At 43.0% G+C, this 20221-nt stretch overlaps 2 protein-coding genes across 7 annotated transcripts in view; one reads left to right on the top strand and one right to left on the bottom strand.

The window, feature by feature from the left end:
- LOC6492957 (kalirin) overlaps window positions 1–16766 on the top strand; it is a 43712-nt gene extending 26946 nt beyond the window's left edge. For 3 of the 5 annotated variants that reach the window (XM_001956701.4, XM_032453648.2, XM_014908673.3), the window contains 9 exons: window positions 9773–9863; window positions 9937–10182; window positions 14026–14085; window positions 14163–14258; window positions 14334–14449; window positions 14517–14633; window positions 14697–14886; window positions 14948–15328; window positions 15392–16766. In XM_001956701.4, coding sequence (XP_001956737.1) covers window positions 9773–9863; window positions 9937–10182; window positions 14026–14085; window positions 14163–14258; window positions 14334–14449; window positions 14517–14633; window positions 14697–14886; window positions 14948–15328; window positions 15392–15601 — 1507 coding nt within the window. In that variant the 3' untranslated portion in view covers window positions 15602–16766. Of the gene's footprint in view, window positions 1–1135; window positions 1682–9772; window positions 9864–9936; window positions 10183–12853; window positions 13065–14025; window positions 14086–14162; window positions 14259–14333; window positions 14450–14516; window positions 14634–14696; window positions 14887–14947; window positions 15329–15391 lie in introns of those variants that run through there. The other 2 variants (XM_014908674.3, XM_014908672.3) reach the window with 2 other exon arrangements.
- Window positions 13126–19927, bottom strand: LOC6507059 (divergent protein kinase domain 1C). 2 transcript variants are annotated; one of them, XM_044714619.1, is made up of 7 exons: window positions 19578–19927; window positions 19365–19517; window positions 19156–19293; window positions 18891–19099; window positions 17689–18831; window positions 17522–17603; window positions 13126–13190 (listed from the first exon to the last, which is right to left on the bottom strand). In XM_044714619.1, the coding sequence occupies exons 1-5, from the start codon at window positions 19725–19727 to the stop codon at window positions 18258–18260; spliced, it is 1224 nt and encodes a 407-aa protein (XP_044570554.1). In that variant the 5' UTR covers window positions 19728–19927; the 3' UTR covers window positions 13126–13190; window positions 17522–17603; window positions 17689–18257. The 2 variants fall into 2 exon arrangements, with proteins under 2 accessions (XP_044570554.1, XP_001956738.2); XM_001956702.4 differs by having other exon boundaries at window positions 17522–18831.
- Between the last annotated feature and the right edge of the window lie 294 nt (window positions 19928–20221).

The raw sequence follows: 20221 nt of genomic DNA, 5'->3' as shown, positions 1-20221 counted from the left end.
TGTAAAATTTGAATATTTTTTAATGGATTTTTCTATACACGGTCCAAGAACACACGAAATAGATGTTATCTTTGTTTGGGGTGACAAAAACAAATTCATAAATCGTTTCATAATATTTATCAGCCCTCGTAGCCAACTTTCGTCACTCGTGCGTACTTCTCCGGAGTCCGGACTCCGGAGTACCAGATAACCGCCATTGCCGGTCCCATCTCCGTCCCATCGCCCAACTGTCTCGTATGCGGCTTCTGTGCCGCAGCGAGTATAAGAGAACTCCTCCTGATCCGGGGTAATTCATCATACTTTGCCCGGGTGGCCACTACCGATTGCTTGGTGCTTATCCATTTGTCATGCGTCACCGGCGGATGGCTTATTAACGAAATATGGAAGGGGGCTGGGATATTGGGGATTGTGCCAAAGCGGAACCACGCAACTGAATCGTGTTTGGCTTTAACTGGAAAGTGGTGACTATCTGAGCTCTGGTTGGATTAGGTTTAGAACGTCCTTCTGATCCACTTTTAATCCATTATCTAATTAACCCTTCGCCCAACACCAATTTAATTGCAAAGTTAACACTCGACAACAGGTGTACTAACATTTTTTTAGCTGGGCTATTAGTCGTGTGTCGGGTTGCTCAGAGGCACAAGCTATAAAGATATAAAACCCATTTACACTGAACTGAGAGAATAAAAGCTCGAAAACAAATATTTAACCTAAAGAAGGCGCTCAGCTGATGCCAGCTGGAGAATTATTATTATTATTTCTCCTTTTGTTGTGCGCTCTTTGAAGCCAGTTCCCTACACTTGAATATTTTTCAATAAATTATTAAATATTATACCATGGCTTTATCTGAAAAATGACTAACAAAGTATGATTATTACAAGGAGATAAACTAATTCTAGCATCTTCATATTACTTGTCCCTTGACAATGTTATATATCATCCTTTTTCTGAGTGTACTGACCATTTCTCATGCGTCGCTCCCATTGTTATTTCATTCCCTTGGCAAGTTTGTTTTTGTAGGCGGGTGCGTTCGTATGTTTGAGGCACTTTTTCTCCAGAAATCGAAAGCCCCCAACGGGGGGAGAACCAGAACAGAACCTTTTCTCGCCGGTGGCAGTTGGCTGGTCGCTCAGTTTACGATTAGACGCAGTACTGGAAGTACGTCTCCCCGGGACTCCGCGGTGTGCTTAGACCCGCTTGCTCGCTAATCAATTAACGCCCCAGTGCCAGAAGTGTTCACCTCCGCAGAACGCTTATCTATCGCCATGTGTAATAACAACAACAATGGCAGTGACTACGGCCACCACTGCCGGTCTGATAAGTTGACCGAAAACGGTTTTCATTTTGAAAAAGCCGCATTACCTGCGTCCTCAGCCACTTTCTGCGGTAATGCTGGCGAACTGTGTGATAACAACAATGTGACTTCCAATTCTAATTCGCAATGTCAGTCAAATCAAATAAAGCGCAATTCGGCGCCCACTCACATGCGCTCCAAGTCGATGCCCAAACTGCTCAAGTCGCAGTCTCTAACGCACGGAAACGGAAATGGATCAATCGCCTTGCAGCATCAACAGTCTTTGGGCGGAAGGCAGTCGGGATTCAAGTGTGTTTGCTGCGAAAGCATAACCGAGGAGCAGAAAAAGCAGAAGCGTCGCTCCATTCTGCTACCATTCTCATTCAGGTTAGACTTCAAAATCCATGAAACCATACAGAATTCAAAGGCATTCGCTTAAGCTATCATATAGCTCTCTCGATGAACCCCTTTAAACAGAATAATTTCTGTGTTTTTCCCTTGAAAACAAACCTAAGCACCCAAAACATTTCCATAAGTAAGCCTCACTTTCAATTAGTCACTATTCGGCTCAATTGCAATAACAAGCTCTTGGGTATCATGTAGCTTATGTTTTTCATACGGCTCATCATTTTCTCAATTGTCCAACTTAAGCTTAAGCTTCTGTTTTTGTTTTTTTGATACTTTGAACAGAGGGTATTGCGATTTTAGCTTTAATTCTGATTAGGCTATGCCTCTGACTAGGAATAATATTTTTATAAATATTTTATTTATTTATAGCTTTTGACGTATCAAAAGTACAATATTTTGTTGAAAATTTATGTTTAGGAACTATCGATACATAGTTTATAAGACACCTATATTGTCATCTTTATATTTTCTATACCTACTAGCTTTAGAATCCACAATTTGTATGCACACACACACACCTATCGTTAAGTTCCACAAATGTAAATTTTCTTTAGTACCAATTAGACAGCGAAACTGACAAGAACATATTACTCTACAGTCCACTGCTCATTCGTCTTGCCGGTTGGGGATCATTGTTTGGTCCTTCGCATCCGGATTTGTTTTGTAGTTTTCTGTGCATTGGTTCTCATTTGTAATTGTTTCTCGGCATGGAGCAATTAAAAGCATTGACAAAAGGGCGCGCCAGACTCAAGGCCAATATCACACGGAGCTTGGCTTGGGCTGAGGACGCGCAACATTCGAACGCCACACGGGCAGAGGTGTCTTCGCGGCTGGAGCATCTCAACACAACATGGAAAGAATTCAATAGATTTGGTGATGAAATAGCAATGCTCGACGAAGTAGATGGCTATGTGGATCCGGAGCATGACAACATATTCTACGAGGAAAAATATCTAAGGGCGCATGCATTACTTTCGGCGATGGTAGGTACAAGACCTAGTCCATCAATTGGGAACAGTGAAAACGGCAGCGGCGTGCTGCAAAACAACGACGCAATAATAAGTTTGCTACAACAACAACAACAACTCTTCGAGCAGTTGGCGGCAAATCGAGCCACTGCAAACATGTCGAGACCTGAAGGAGGAGACGCCTACGCGGCGAATTCAGGTAGTGCTCAAATGGTAGGGGCATCAGCTCAAAGCGAATTGCCTAAAATTCAAATTAAACGGTTCGCTGGCAATTATTCAGAGTGGCCAGCTTTCAAAGACATATATGAGAGCACAATTCACAACAAGGCGAATTTGACAAATACGCACAAATTTCATCATTTGAAATCTCTTCTGATCGACGAAGCTGCAAATCTGGTACGACATTTGGCTATTACGGATTCAGCTTACAACACTGCGTGGGAGCGACTTAATGAAAGATATAATCGTCCACGGCATATCGTGAATTCACTATTGGAGCAGTTTATGAAGCTGCCAACAACAACAAGGTCGGATACAGCAACATTACGGAAGGTGTCAGACGGCGCCAATGAAATAGTGCGTGGTTTGGATGCCATAGAGGAAACAGGACGAGACTGTTGGATCATCTACTTGACGCTGGAGAAGCTGGATGCAGATACTCGACGCAGGTGGATCGAGCGCAGTGTGGAGACAGACTCACCCACACTGGAGGAATTCTTCAAATTTTTGGATGCACGTTGCGAGGAACTAGAGCTCAGCAAGCGTGAAACAATCGGAGGCAAGACTACAGCCTCAATCGGTGACAAGGGAAGGAAGGTCACACATTCGCTGGTTGTACTTGAAGGAAACAAGTGCAGCAAATGTCATTCTACAGAGCATCGTCTGTATGGATGCCAACAATTCTTGGATATGTCAGCAGGACAGAGGGTTTCGTTTGCCAAGGAGAACGCTCTATGTTACAATTGTCTAAAACCTGGTCATGGGGTCAGGAAATGCAAATCCACGTTCAAGTGCAGACAATGTAAAGGTCAGCATCACTCACTGTTGCACCTGCAACGCACGCAACAGGCTATTGGAACAATCGCACAAACTGGTGAGGATCAGGAGGATCCTAGCGCAAACATCTCAACGGTGACTACGAGTCACATCGCACAAGCAGAAGGTTCTGCAGCAATGGTATGTGCACAAGGCACTGCAAATTCACAACAATCAACTGGATGGAACAGGAGCACCTTGCCGACGGCCATGGTCAACGTTCGCAACGCAAAGGGAGATTTGGTTGCATGCCGACTCCTATTGGACACGGGTTCAGAACTGTCGTACATATCTGAACGCTGTATACAAACACTTGGTTTGGCTCGTACGCCATCACGCATACTGGTTACGGGAATTTCATCAACCAAAGCAGACACTACAAGGGGATGCAGCACTATAAGCATCCAATCCCGTATTTCGCAAAATCAGCTGGTAGTCCAGGCTCACGTGCTTGGAAAGATTACGTCATCATTGGAAAGGCAGACCATCGACGCGTCTGTACTTCGAGTTTTCAACGATCTGCAATTGGCAGATTCGCAATTTAGCACGAATGCCCCAATTGACATTCTTTTGGGCAGCGAACACGTTTGGAGTGTTATAACTGGAAGAAAAATCTACGACGACAAAGGAAAGCTCATTGCTATATCATCAATTTTCGGATGGGTAATTACATCACTGCTTTCATCACGCGCATGCAGCGCTACGGCACTCACAACGACAATAGACATCGATGCTTATCTCAGAAGGTTCTGGGAGCTGGAGAGCATACAACGCAAGGCAGAAGTTCAACCTGAAGACGAGGAGGTGGAGAAACACTTTCTTGCAACACACACTCGAGACGAACAAGGCAAGTACATAGTGGAACTTCCGTTTAAAGTATCCGAAACACAATTCGCAGATACACTTCAAGGAGCGCTGCAGAGGTTCAAATCAGTTGAACGACGTTTAGCACAGAATCAACAATTACGTAACGACTACGTAAAGTTCATGAGGGAATACCAGGAGCTAGGACATATGCGAGAAATCTCACCGACCGAAATTCCCAAGGGTAGGAATTTCTACTTGCCACATCATCCCGTATTGGGTCGGAAACTTCGAGTGGTTTTCGACGGATCATATCAAGACGCCAAAGGCATGGCGTTAAACGACACGCTCTCAATCGGACCGAGTATTCAGCGAGACCTATTTGCTGTGTGCTTGCGATTCCGTATGTACAAATACGTCTTTTCAGCGGACATAGTCAAGATGTTCCGTCAAATATGGGTGAGCGAAAAACATAGAGACTATCAAAGAATCGTATGGAGAGAGGATCCCTCAGATCCTATCAAGCACTTCCAACTATGCACGGTGACGTATGGAACATCATGCGCACCATTTCTAGCAGTCAGAGTGCTAGAGCAACTAGCTGCTGACCATAAGCACGAGTTTCCGAACGCAGCAAAAATCGTGTTGGAGGACTTCTATGTCGACGACGTTCTCACTGGAGCAAATAGTGAGGATGAGCTGCTACGCAACAGGGACGAACTGGTCCAACTGATGTCCTGTGCTAACCTAGAGCTCGGGAAATGGGTATCGAATACCAAACGCATCAAATCGGAGGATAACACGGATTCCTCACAATCACCAGTCAAAGTGCTAGGGCTGCATTGGCACCCTGGAGAGGACACATTGGCGTACAATGTAAACCTATCGAAAGACCCTCGCTGCACCAAGAGGCAAGTGTTGTCGGATGTCTCACGTATATTCGACCCTCTCGGTCTATTAGCACCAATCGTAGTTCAATTCAAAATACTATTTCAAAAACTCTGGCTGTTGAATTTGAATTGGGACGACGAACTACCGAGCAAACTAGCAAACAACTGGCTCAAATGGCGAGCTGATCTGGACAACCTTCACAAGCTCCAGATACCGCGCTTAGTTAAAAGCGACAAACAGAGAATCGAATTGCACGGATTTTCAGATGCATCCACCAAGGCGTACTCAGCGGTGGTATACAGCCGAGTGGTTAACGACGATGGAACCATTTCGGTCGCCATACTTGCTGCAAAAACCAGAGTGGCACCTTTGAAGCAGCAGTCTTTGCCGCGCCTGGAACTATGTGGCGCACTTCTATTGAGTCAACTTCTGCAATCCATAAAAGCTGGACTAATGAACAACGACGTAACGATCTACGCATGGAGTGATTCGACGATAGTCCTGTCATGGTTATCGTATTTACCAGCCCAACTCAAGACGTTTGTTGGGAACCGCACTTCAGAAATCCTCGAAACCATCCCGAAGCATGCATGGCGGCATGTAGACTCAAAATCGAACCCAGCGGATTGCGCATCCCGTGGCTTGGGAGTATCCGAGCTCATTGACTTCCAATTATGGTGGAAGGGTCCTTCATGGCTGAGGGACAAGGAACAATTCTTGGAAAGGTTGAACAATACTCATAACTGTACTTCTCTTTCAGACAAACGCATACAAGACGAAGTCAAAACTACCTGCCTAGCTGCGCAGACGAATGTCACGACGGACAACCCATGGGATAAGCTTCTCAATCGCAACTCATCTTGGCTGAAGCTTATACACACACTTGCTTACGTTTTGCGCTTCATTCATCGCATGAAGCACCCATCTTCGAAACAAACATCGAACTCTCTAACGTTCGATGAGATCAAGGCAGCAAGGATTCGGTGGCTGCAACACGCTCAAGCTGGTTTTCAACAGGAGTTCCAGTTGCTACGCGCAAACAAGGCTCTAGGAAACCAATCTCAATTGGTCAAGCTCTCACCAGCATCATGGCAACTAGCGAAGGTGATCGACACTTTCCAAGGAAAGGACAATAAGGTTCGAGCAGTCCGGATCATCCGGCTCAAAACCCGGCCAATAACGAAAATTGCGAAACTACCCAGTTCAGAAACCGTGTTTCAGGGTGGCCCGGGATGTTTAGGAACTATCGATACATAGTTTATAAGACACCTATATTGTCATCTTTATATTTTCTATACCTACTAGCTTTAGAATCCACAATTTGTATGCACACACACACACCTATCGTTAAGTTCCACAAATGTAAATTTTCTTTAGTACCAATTAGACAGCGAAACTGACAAGAACATATTACTCTACAGTCCACTGCTCATTCGTCTTGCCGGTTGGGGATCAATTTATGAATGCAATAATTTATTAAAGTACAAGCCCCTTGTAGTGTACTTGAAGGTTTGGTTCTTTCCTCGCCTTGATTGTGTTTTCGTTTCCTTGAGGTCTGTTTGCTTTCGACAATCGGCAAATGGCCAGTGACTAAGCCGGAGATCTGGCCGAGTTCTGGCAGAATTGAGTTTGATTTATCGTCACCAACGTGTAATGGACTCCGTCCGTTTCTGTGTCCACATATCCACTTACTCCGGATAGTTATCGCTCATTATGCAGCTGCAGTTGCCGGTCCGGCACGTTTCTATTCCGTGGGACAGAGAAGCTGTTGTTTGTTTGCCCAAAAGTCTAATATGAGCTTCATTAAGTTCAGACTGGCTTTTGGTGTTTTTTTTCTGATGCGATTTATCTTGTGTGTTGGATTTCCCCCGAAGTGTTATCTTTCAGTCTCGATTTTTGTATTCGGGTGTTTCCGTTTTTTTTTTTTTTTTTTTTGCAAAGAAATATAATTACACACTTGTGTATGCAACAACAGATCCAACTGTTTGCAAACATCTTTTTTTTCTCACCAGAATGTTAACATCCGAAACTAATAGGGAATACCCCCTGGCCCGGTAACCGGTTTCATTTTTTTCCCTCCAGCATTTACAATAATTGTGCAATCGTCTAATGACCACTGGGCTTCGATCCAAACCAGTTGCCATTTCGAGCCACACAATCGATGAAAGTTTATTTTAGTCTGGTGCAGGGAGAATTAGATTCCATATCTTTAATTGTAAGTGGATTGCTTTGTCCTTCTTAGTCAGAGTTCGTCATAGTTCCCTACAATTTCCTACAAGAACAATAAGCGCATCGCCAACCGATAAGAAGCCATGCGTATTAATCATACGCCCTGTGGGCTTTAATAAAATTAAAAAAAGAAAAACAAAAGAAAGGGAGCCGAAGAGTTGATTGATTTTTGATTTGTTTTCATATTAAAGCGCTGTGCATTACACATTTGGGTGAAGCTTTTTAGATTATTCGCATTTCTGAGAATCTTATCGATAGGATAGAAGCAACACCACCGCTCTCTTGGGCACTATTTGGGAAGTATGTATATATTATGGAATTTTCTTTTTTGTTCCATTGGGAGCGGGAACGGGAGAGGGACACAAATTACACAACAACACTTTCAATATTTGCACACTAATTGGGCACTTTGTTTGCTGCTGGCTCACTCGAGTGAGCATTAAGTGATGGCAGTCCTCTTCTCCCACATCTGCTTCTGGCTCTAATGCTCTTCTTCGTCGTCGTCGTCATCGTCATCGCCTTATTCCCACTCAACATGAATATAGATTATTGTTCGAGTCGCCGACCACTACTTCCATATCACCTCACCCCGTTCCATGGCGCTCTTGCCGCTTTCTGGCTGTCACTTTGGTCAGGGCTCTTTGTCTCAAGCACTGTGTCAATATGCGCGTGTGTTTGTCCAGGATATGCCAGGACATCAGGCAGGACAGCCAGGGGCCAGGGGCCGGGGAAGAGGAGCTGCTTAGTAGCGCGTGCTGCCAAGTCCAATGAACTAAATGGACTCGTCCTGCAACGGTGTTGGTATTTACCATATTTACCCAAAAAGCACTGCAATAAAAAGTTGAGAAAATTTATTTTAATTCCAAAAGTATAGATAGCTTGTGCAAGTGCTTCTGTTCTATTGTAATCAGCAGGAAACGGAAACTGCAAATTTGTCAACTGGCTTTGTTGCATACTTTGCGGCGTCCTCCATTAATACACTCCCACTCACACACACATACACTGTGTGCAGCAACAACTTTGGCTATTTGGCCAAAACATTACATCAGCCAAATGAATTTTGACCAAGGAACAGTCTCGTAATAAATTAAATACAATTCCGGGAACTGGACATCGAGGCTCATCCTTGTTCGGCGGCATCCTGGTGACCCTGCTCCCTTTGTCGTCTGTGTCAATGTTTGTTTTTACTTTGAATTATGTTACATGCCACGGGGCTGGTGGCCACACGACTCTGCTCCACTCTTTTTGTGTTTTGTGTTTAATTGAAATCGATTTTGCAAGCTGTTTTAAGCGACTAGTTTGCTCATTAATTAAGCTTAATGAATATTTTACATGGTTTCTTTTTAAAAAAGTACTCGCGGACAATGGGGACATGCGGGTGGGGCTTTCATCTGCTGTGGTTTTTGCGGTTTTCCGCTGCATTTCCCTAAACCGCAATGGCCAGAGCCCTCTACCCCTTGGGGAAATACATATTTTTCCCCTAAATGAGCCATCTGTTTCGGGCAGAGTTGACTGTTCCTGGTAAAGGAACGTCTGATTAATGACTTTCCATTCACGAGCGCATCACAAAAAGTCGAAACTTGACCCATAAACTTTGCTCTGGCTGCTCTGGAAATTAATCAAAGGAGCAGAGGAAGAAATATATATGCGTATACTTTTTACGACAAATGCGGTAAAAAGTTGGGAGCATAAAAGCGAAATAAGAGGAAAATCGACTTTAAAATCGTAGAATCATAAAACCAATTGCAGTGAATAATGGCGACTGAGGCGACTGACTTTTAAGGAGACTCGTTAGTGGTTTGGGGGGAAATTATATTTTGGACCCACTGTGCGAGCGGCGACAGCCGAACAGCGGGCGGTTGGCCAAGTTTTCCCGCCGCTGCTGGCGACAGTCTGATGTTGGCCACACAGCTGGACAGCCGTCAAGCATTTCTCTCTACTTTTTAGCATTGTTTTTATTATTTATTTATACTTACATATATTTTGTTTGTTTTCGGCACGTCATGTCGTGAGAGAGCTGAGATATGGACGAATTCGTACATACCACAACAAATATTCGCAAGTTCCTGTAACGACACACTCTTCGAGAAAGTATCCAACCTGTCACTAACTGTCGAATGTCCTTGTTTCTTGTACTTTGCAGTCGCAACTGGCTGCCGATGATGAACCGCAAGGGCGAGAAGCCGCCGAGCAACAAGCAGCTCGTGAAGAAGCCCTCCGAGAAGAACATGAAAGTAAGTCACTCACTCGCCGTCGCCGCACATTTACGAGCGTTTATTTATAACATTTAATATATTTATTCCACAGCCAACCCCAAAGCACGCCGAAGAGCTGGCCGAGCAGCAGCAGCAACAGCCAGGTGGCAGTCCCGCCACAGTGGTATCATCGTCCCAATTCCCCAGCACTGCCACTCAGCCGGGTGGGGACTTTGAGCCGGACGAGGAGGCCGGACTGGAGCTGCCGCCGCCCATGAAGCCCATCCAGGAGCCGCACCTGATTGCCAACGGACCGCCCGCATTTAACAAGGATGCTAAGGAGAGCTCAGCCAATTTGGTGAGTTGCGAAATCCCGTACAGATCCTAGCAGATTTCCCGAGGGGATTAATTAGGGTAGGGAGAAGGGTGGAGAGAAGATCTTAAGCTTCAAAGTCGGAAAAGAAAATGATTTCTAGTGGCAATGAATAGGTTAAAAAGCACGCCTCCTTTTTCAATATTTAGTTAATGGATTGATTTTAAATGATATATATTTTTGAACCACCCTGATGCGAATGATATCCTCTGCGCCACATCTGCCACTCATTCGTTTGGGCCATGTTTGTTTGGTTAGCACACGCAGCTCCTCTAATATGTGTTTCCCACACAAATCAAAGCGGTTTATTGTGACTTGGCCGGGCCACGTCGATTCCATTCAACGTCATCGGCAATCCAAGCACGGCCTCTGCTCAATTAGAGAGCAGAAGGCGCACATTCCCACTGCCGGCAGTGGGGGGATTCTACGCGTTTTGGGAGCTCTTCTTTTTTGGGCCAGCCACCTTTGGCATAAATGCGCCACTTTATTTTGTTTACACACGGAGCAAGAGACTCTATACAGAGCAGAGCCGGGCAGAGAAATGAGTGGTTTTGCCCGATAGACGAGCAGCACAGATACGAGATACTAAGATACTAAGATACTGAGATACTCAGATACTCGCCACATTCGCAAATACAACGCATAAATTTCAACAGTCAAATTAGCCGTAGTCTTTCGGGCGGATGTGTGTGAGTGTGTGTGGGGGCGGGACTTCCACTCGACTGGTACTTTTGAGAGCAAATTACAGGGAAAAGGATATGAGTCTGGGAAGCTGATTCATGCTCCAAGGAATGTGGCCTTAAATTACTCGCAATTTTCATTCAAAGTCTCATACTTTCTACTAGAAAACCCGAACGAACCAATCGAAGAAAGTGAAAAACCAAAATAGAAAGACTAATAAAACGGTCTTGAGGAAGAAATCAAGGTTGCCTATAAAACGAATATGAGTTGTTTATTTTTTAAATTGTAATAAAAAGAACATAAATCCTATTTTTATTAATGCCATAATACAAGCTATTTAATTGAAAAAGTTATTTTGTTTTAAAATCCATTCAAGTTTATGTTTCTGACAGTTTCATATTTTTTGAGAACCTATACTCTTTCGTCTCATATTTGAATTCTACTGCTGGGTGTTCCACGATTTGATTAATGATTCTTTTCGTTCTGTTTTGAGAGCTCCCTAATTTTCAGTTGCCCCCCATCCGTATCCGAATCCGAATCCATTTGCTCTTCGAGCTTATTTTATCCCGACGTGCGTGGTGGCGTCCGTCGCCAGAATGTCGCCATCTATAGCCACTTTGTCCGTCAATAAATTGAATGTTGTCTGGTCTGGCCTGGCCTGGCCTGGTCTGCTCTTCTCGGGGCTCTCTATTCCAATTGCTATGATGATGGCTTATTAGCCGAATATCGTCTGCTTGCCTTGATGCGTCAACATATAATTGTATTCTTTCCTGTTTACAGGAAAATAAAGTAAATACAGTGAATTATTTCAGGGTTCTTAACCCAGTTAGGTTACTGTCATTCGCCTTAACTTTTTGGCACAGTTGGCATTGGGGTCTCGGCCTTCTTCCTTCTGTCTCACCTTTGTTTAGCTCGCCTATTTGCATTGTCATTAATTTTTAATAGTTTTCCTTGTCGAATTTCGCGCCCATTGTGCTCTATGTGTGTAAATTTCTGTGTTTCTGTGACATCAGCCATTGCAGGTCGACCAACTTGGGCCCACTGCCTTCCTTCCGTTCTGACTGCTAGCCCCACCCCCTTCTATACGTTCTTTTTTTTTTTTTTGAACAGGCTAATTAAATGTCACACCACTTAGAGTGGTGTACGTCATTGCGTGGGTACGTGGTCGACTGGATTTTCCTTTTATTGTAGCTTTCCCTCTGATGAAATTCAAATGGAAAACTCTATTCTGATATCAGACTTGCAGGGCAACTAGCCTGGTTACCATAACAAGGCTCTTAAGGTGCAAAAATTACTAATACTTCCAGAAAATACTTTTAATTTCTGATAACTTTTAATCTCAATTGCCTTCAAATTGACCAAGCACTGTATATTTTTTTTTCCAGAATTTATAGTCAGAGGTATTTCCTTGTCGATCAGTCAACACTCTCTAGAATATTTCGCTGCCGTTGCCGCAAAATGCGAATTAATTTATGTATTTAAGAATTTATAACAACAACACCCAGAAGGCACTGCAAAGCTACGCAAAAACACTTACGCTCACGGGGAATACAAAGACATTTCTTTGGCTCTCTCCCACTCTGTAGTATATATATCCCTGATTCTCCGTTTCTCTATCGCTATCGCTAATATATCTCTGTGTTTGGCCAGAGAATACTATATATGCCATACAATTATTTCAACGCTTTTCCTCGAGTGACTTCGAGCGACGAAATTGTTGGCGAGGCGTTGATTGAGAGTTTCTTTTTGATGTCGCTCCCAAAGACGGCCGGGGGAATCACAACTTATTTGTTTTGATTGTATGCGTGAGTGGGTGGATGGGTTGGGCGGTGGGTGGTTGGGTGGTTGTGTGGTGGGTGGGTTGGTTAGTATGCCTACATATGTAAAACATGCTTGGGCAACAGGCGAAACTATTAGGCCGTGCTGCGAGCAGTCAGTCAGTCGCTTTTTTCATCGCTCGGCGCACAGTCGCCTTTCGAGATTCTCCGGTATCGCGTTGCCAAAATGCGTCGACGTCGTCGTCGCTTCGAACCAGATCCTTATAGAGGCCACAGTTAATTTGTATTTAAAAGACACTTTTCCATAAAAGGAAAGCCAACAAAAAAAACACAATAATTCATATAAACTCAGTGCTGTGCTGGGAATTTTAAGCAACACGTGCCATGAGCTGCTTTTTCCGCTTGTTTGTAAGCTGCAATTCATTTTGTAATAGCCACAGCGTGTGCAACTCATTTATTGTCCCTCCAGTCCGATGACCAATTAATGTACATTTCACCAGGCTCTCACCTGAACAGCTGACTTCCCAATCTTATCTATAAGTCAGAAAAAGAAAAAACAGTTTATAGTTGTATTGAAAATAATGGAAAGTTTGGCCTAAGAATAATAAATAAAGAAGCAGGCTAGTTACACAATATTATCTTTGGTTTGCCAACTGCCAAGGCAAAGTTTTCCCCGTCCCTCCTCGAAAAGCAAATTTGCCACATTTGATTTTGGTTATAAATTTAGTAAAACCAACAAGTCGCGGATACGTGTGCTGTGCTTTGCTGTGTTTGTGTTTAGTTAAGTTTTGTTATTTATGCAACAGGAATGGCAGCGAAAATAACTGAAATTAATTGGGGGGCCCAGTGTGCTGTTAGTGGGAGAAAGTGGGAGAACAAAAATAAGCGAGTGATTCAATTCGGGTTGAACATGCAACCGACGTGGGGTCCGTCCGCACTAGGCTATAATACAAATGTGTATATTTATTTTGAAAATTGCCACAAAATGATAAAAGCTTTCCCACTCAACTCTATTTGTATTCATTTTCATGGCAGTGGCAGTGGCATATGAGGAATGAGGCATGCGGGGTGGAGATTAAAGCGCCAGAGATTGATTCAATTCATCGTTTATTCAATTTTTGCCCATTCTCATTAGAGACTGTGCGCCTCGAAAGCTATTGAATCAAGTGCATAGATGATATTCCCTAGATTGCAATCCATTTTGGTGGGAAAAACTTTTTCAATTAGCCGCCTGCATGGGGCGATGAGGTGGTGTAGGGTAGGGTGGGAGGATAATGCAATAATCGCTGCCAGAGAATGAAACTTTTTGCTCGCATTTGACCCGACCATCATTGACTTAACCCTTTTCCTTTTCACTTTATTTTTGCAGGCCAGCCCCGGCAAAATGGATGGCATATCGGAAATTGAACAAATTGTCAGGGAGAGGACGGTAAGTGTCCTAAGGACTTCCAGCCAGATGGACTACGATGTTAACCGTATTCTTCGATTATTATTTTTGCAATTCAGGAACAGCACGAGTGCAATAGTCGAGTGGATGGCAGTGTAGGAGCCGAGAATGCCAGCACCAATGGCCATGGACGCTCCCACGACAACAATGAAGAGGTGAGAATCGGATTAGGGAGCTACCTTGTGTTTTTGCTCACTTATAACCATCACAACTTATCGTCCTTTCAACAGGGTCACGGTAGTGTGCCAGACAAGAGTAGTGCCCTGAAGAAGCGGCAGTGCGTCTTGGTGGAACTGGTCTCCACGGAGGAGTCTTATGTGCAGGATCTGAATGACATTGTCAATGGGTAGGTTCACGAAATCCACTTTGGTTTAAAGAAGAGTCTTCCTAAAGCTTAAAATTTAAAATTCCAGCTACATGACAGAGATCAACAACCCGAACAGTGATATCCCCATGCCCGAGGGACTGAAGGGCGGCAAAATGAAATTGGTCTTCAACAACATCAAAGACATCTACGAGTGGCACAGGGAGTAAGTCAAGAGAAGCAAATTTATCTGAAATCTTACTTAATCTGTCTCATTTCCCTTCGTTAGCTACTTCTTGAGGGCCCTGCGAAACTGCCAAAAATCACCTGCAGATCTGGGACCGCTCATCAAGCGCTCGGCCCCGAAATTCTCTTTGTACTACACCTACTGCAGCAACAAGCCCCTCTCCGAGTACATAGTCAGCGACAACAATGATTACTTCGATAGCATACGCCAAAAGCTGGGACATCGCATGTGTGTAAGTACTCGACTTCAGACTTTGTGTAATTCAAATATTAATTAAATTATTCCACTTTCAGTTGAGCGATCTGATCATCAAGCCAGTGCAGCGCATTACCAAATACGAACTGCTCATCAAGGAGATCATCAAGGCCACCGAAGGAGCGGGTCTATACAAGGAGGTGCCCATGCTCCAGGAGGCCTACCAGCAGATGAAGGTGGTGGTGAAGGCCGTCAATGACATGATGGTGGTGCTGCGCAGCCTGCAGGACTTTGAGGGTGAGATCACCGCCCAGGGCAATCTGTTGATGCAAGGACCTATGAGCTGTGTGGTGGATGCGGGACAGAAGCAGCGCGAGTTGCAGATGTTCCTCTTCCAGCAGATCATTATCTTTGCGGACATTGAAAAGGCAAAGAATCAGTACTCCAGTCCCACATACAAATACCGCTCGCATATACAGGTAAGGGAATTCTATGAAATTAATTATAAACCTGATTATTTAATAATTTTCTCTGTTACTCAGCTCAATCACATGCAAATGAAGGAACTGGGCGACTGCCGCTTCCAAATCAAATCAACTGACCCCAATAAGATACCAGAGGTCACAATGATATGCAAGGCGGCGACACAGGAGAGCTATGCCGGATGGCGGGACATGCTGAACAAGATCCTGCAGCAGCAGAACGACCTGATCTTCATGCTCTCCAATCCGCTGTCAACCAAAAACAAGTAATTGTGTGTCGATGGAAAGCAGCATGTTAGCTAAATGCTAGACTCCAAGCAAATTAATAAGCTTTTGGGCTAAAACAAAACAAACGGAAGTAGGAGAAAATGATATTGTAATGTGTTTTTGGGCAAAAGGTTTTAATACCACCCGCCACCCCGAAGTGAGCATTTTGCCTCGCACTTGTTTTTCGTCTGTGCGTCTGTTTACTGTTAGTTTTGCTCACACCCACCCAAACACACACACCACACACCACACCATACCATACCACACCACACCACATACTCAATCCTAAGTTGTATGTAACTTGTAATTTATTTATTTTTTCTCATCTGCGTTCAGAGAATACCTTTTAGTGACTAGTTTGAGCCGTCTTTCTGTTCTATATTTATTCCGTTTCGTTACCATTTCCGGATTTGTGTATATGAAACGCAAAGTATTATATGCTCAAGAATACCTTTTATATATTGTGTGCATTTTTACCATAATTTAGACTCTTTTTGCTCTTACATTTTGTACTTTACCGCCTCGGAATTATTTATATTTATAAACCGGCAGTCGAGAGCACTACACGAGAACACTCAGAATCAAAAGCAATTTATAATTTCGTTTCGTATTCGTTCGTATTCGCATTAAACGCAGATAGCGAAGCTGAGTAAGAGTATAACTATTTTACGCGTATACTGTACTTTTAGTTTTAGTTCGGTACCTAGATTTAGTTTTAACTGCTAAATGTTAATCATAATTTAAACGTAACCTTATTTGCTTTAGTGAGAACTGAAGCAGAGATTCGTGTAAGCAAACGTCGTGAAATAATTTAAGCGTAACTTTAGTTTAAGAATGCAATGCAAATCGTTTTGTACTTTATGTTTTACAAATAAAATATGTAAGCTTTAAACGTAATCAAAACAAGAAACAGTAAAGTTGTACCAGTCTGAGTTTTTACTTTATTTTTTAGTTTTTATACAGATTTAAAAAATAGACATCATCTGGCTCAGTTACATATATACTTTAATCTTGGTTTCAAATATTCTGATTTTCAGTTTCTTTTTTTGGAACAAAACACAAAACATTAGCGAGTAAGCAGTCATCAAAAAATGCAACTCTTATACCTTAACAATACCACTTAAGTGAATCCAAAAATGTATATCCAAAAGCGATTTTTCGAAGCGTATATATTTCTCATTGGTGTCTGTCTGTGCGTTATTGTTAGTTTGTAATAAGGAGACAGTAAGGATAATGTACAGTGTAGCATACGATGATAAGCCAGGGCCAGGGATATAAAATATGCATGCGTGTCGTGTGTCTCTCTATATATCCCTCGAGCAAAGTAACCGCCAAAGGACCAGGATTTGATAAAACGATTAAATGTATAAAGCACCAGACGAAGTTACTAAGCGGTTGTTCACACAATACTTTCCAATCCAGCTTGTCTCTCTCTCTGAAAGCACCCCAAGCACACACTCCCTCTGAATCGGACGGAAATGCTAAGATATCTCTAGTACACCGGTAACAGTCTGGAACATGAATGCAATTTGAATATATCAAAGCGAAGAATAACAATAATGATTTAGCATAGCTAAATGTAGGAAGCGAAGCGTGGAAGACGAACATGAAATGTATTTTTTTACAAAAATTGTGAAACGAACCTCCGGCATAATTCGTAATTAAATGTTAAACGTCGCGACGACAGATCGGATCGGGTAGGATCGATATGGGGGGATCGCTTAGACAAGATCCCCAGACAAGCAAACGCACAGTGAGGAGCTATTCAAATGGCCACAACATTTTCTACATTTTTGCACTGTATACCCCTCGTAGGTGGGACTCGAACTCCCACTAAACCCCCACTAAGTCACAGCCAGCCGATCGATCGTAACATGTAACATACTGAATTCTTTTTTGATTATACATATTTATGGCACTTACCAATTAACTAATTGTTGTACTTAAAAACGTTACGAGTCAAATCCCAGAGGCCGCGATTTAAGGCCGCGACACCCTCGATGTTCTAGATAATTGTGGTGGTATATTTGAAATGTGTGTTTTAGTTTATCTAATTAATCTAACTAACATAAATATATATACATACTTACAATATACGACATAATGTACGCCCGTGCAATGCGAACAGCATGAAGTAAACGTGTTAATCTGTGTTTTAGCCAAGTAAGCAGCTGCTAGCCGGGCTCGCAGGTCGAACAATGCCGTTTTGAGATCAACAATTGGGCTCCGGTGGTAATGGCGGCAAAATATGAATATAACCAGAAATCAATATGCAAATTGTATGTACCCAAACAAAGCATGTAATCTGAATTTAAAAATTTTCAAAGTGAATAATAATAAAGCAAAAGTAGCTGAATAAACATAAAATACTCAAATTTAAATTGGTTTTTGAATTCGTTTGGCGTTAAAAGTCATGTAAACGTAGACTACACGTGTCAAATACATGTAGAGAGTATAACTCTTCTATTCCACGGTAGAGGGCGCCACAAAACGGGAGAATTGCAATTCAAATCACAGTTTTCAAGTTAATAAAAAGCTTTTTCGGTTTTATTTCGATATAATTAATTCTATATGTAAAAATGCTACGAGTTTTGAGCAAGCAAACCTGCCAAGCAATACGCCAATTGATCTACCGTCTACTAAAAAATTCCCATTGCCTTCAGACACCCCGTTGTCCTTGCCCCTCGTCGGAGGTTTCGGATCCTGCCGCCGCTGCCGCAGCCTGGTGCAGTTGTTTCAGTTCATTGTAGATCCTCAGAGCAAGCTGGGCGTTGGGAGCCAGCTGTCGTCCTGGCACCTGATGCTCCTTCGGCGGCTGGATGCACATCTTCACTAGTTTTTGCAGCGGCTTCGACAGACGCACTCCGCTCAGAAGTCCTGGCTGAAAGGTTCCTCCGCCCAGGAGGACGTGTTCACAGAATATCTGGAAGTTGTTGTTCTGCTGAATGTGCGTGCAGGCCTTGTTCTCTTCGTCGCACATCCCGATGCAGGAGTGGAAGTGGCAGTCCTTGTTGGTGTGGCACTTGACGCCCCTCGACAGCCTCTTATCTAGCTGGCTCTCCACATAAATATGCTCGGCACTCTGGTACTTCAATCTCCTTTCCGGCGTGGTGCCAAAGCGATTCACTTGCATCTTGCACATTTTTAGGGGTTCCGGCTTCATTTCGTCCAGTCGGAAAATGTACTCCATTATGTTGAGAGCATGCTTTAGGCGTTGCAAGCGATTTGAGGCACTAAAAGATCACCAAATCACATAAATTTATAATATATCCTTGTGGGCTTAAGTACTTACAGATACTGCATTATGCTTGGATTGGACTGCACTATTTCCAAACCCTCAGTGGCATAATAAGGTCCACAGGACCCCAAAACTGCTGGGAAAATGGACTCCTCGTCGAAGAGCTTGCCCATCATGTAGTTATTATCCTTGAAAAGCCTCCAGAAACTAACCATTTGCTGGGAGTTATCATCAGATATCTCTTGGTTGACCAGGGCTCGGATCTATAGTTCAAGGAATACATGCAATGATACTTTAAATATCCTTTTTTAAGACTTACCATATTGTCATCCAATGTGACATTATAGGCCAGTATGATATGCAATTTAACAATCTCATGGAACTCTTCTATCTTGGGATAAATGGCCTCTCCTTTGCTGTTTGTCCAGCTCAGTTCGTCATCATTATGCCGGGCCAACTGAAATGCGACAAAGGACATTCGCGACCATGACAACCAAAAGCCGGAAAATGGAGGCAACCCGGACCTACCTTCACCGCATACATATCTCCATTTTTCTCGGCTGTAAAAAGTATAGTTTTCATATCGTTCAAAGGACATTGGAAGTTGTCGAAGGAAGACTGAGCACCGCAGAGTTCCTCGCATAGAGAGCCGCTGTATTCATGTTTCTCGAATTTCTGACACTGGGAAAGGGGGAGTTTAAAACTGGGTGAGTGTGTTAATTGCGGAAATCACGGTGTTACCATGAGGTTGAGGCTCCGGTGGGACATCAACTTGAAGCAGAACTTGAGGTTGAGGAAGGCGTAGCTGAAGATCCCTACAGCCAGGAGGACTGCAATCAAAACCGTGCGCTGCATTCCAAGCCGAATTTTTCGACGCAAGGCAGTTAACATATTTTAAACTTGTAATACGCTTTCCATTTTAGCCAGTTGCTCGTTTACACACCCCAGTATATACACTCGAAGCTCAGAGTAGTGTTAGTTGCGGCGTGACACTTCTCCAGGACATGCGCAAAGATGTCCTTTCGTTTTGTTATCGATTAATATCGCATAAGATCCCATGTCTCCTCCCAAAAAATAACAAGAGTTTGTATTTTGAAATTATTACTTAACGTATAATTCTTTATTTATACTCTTTGCTAAATTGAGCAATTTACTTTACTTAATTCATCAATTTTTTATTTGTATTTTTAATAAGTTGTCTTTTAATTTCATCCAAGTGTTTAGAGTTTCGGTTTTTGTTTTTTGCTTTTGGTTTCGGTTTCTTTGTTCTGCTTTACTAAAAATTATTTAAATTCAGAATCATATACCTAAGTTCAAGTTTATTGTTGTATATTAATAATTATAATAATTATTATTTCGCATTATTTCTGCGCTCATTGCCATTT

This window comes from Drosophila ananassae, chromosome 2R (assembly GCF_017639315.1).
Source record: "Drosophila ananassae strain 14024-0371.13 chromosome 2R, ASM1763931v2, whole genome shotgun sequence".
NCBI classification, from domain to species: Eukaryota; Metazoa; Arthropoda; class Insecta; order Diptera; family Drosophilidae; genus Drosophila; species Drosophila ananassae.
This window is presented reverse-complemented; position numbering and strand designations above follow the sequence as displayed.

Coding starts and splice junctions, on each gene's coding strand:
- LOC6507059 (XM_001956702.4), bottom strand. CDS start 19,727: ATGTTAACTGCCTTGCGTCGAAAAATTCGGCTTGGAATGCAGCGCACG. Junction 19,294..19,364: donor GAGATATGTATGCGGTGAAG/GTAGGTCCGGGT, acceptor GTCGCATTTCAG/TTGGCCCGGCATAATGATGA. Junction 18,832..18,890: donor CCAAGCATAATGCAGTATCT/GTAAGTACTTAA, acceptor GTGATCTTTTAG/TGCCTCAAATCGCTTGCAAC.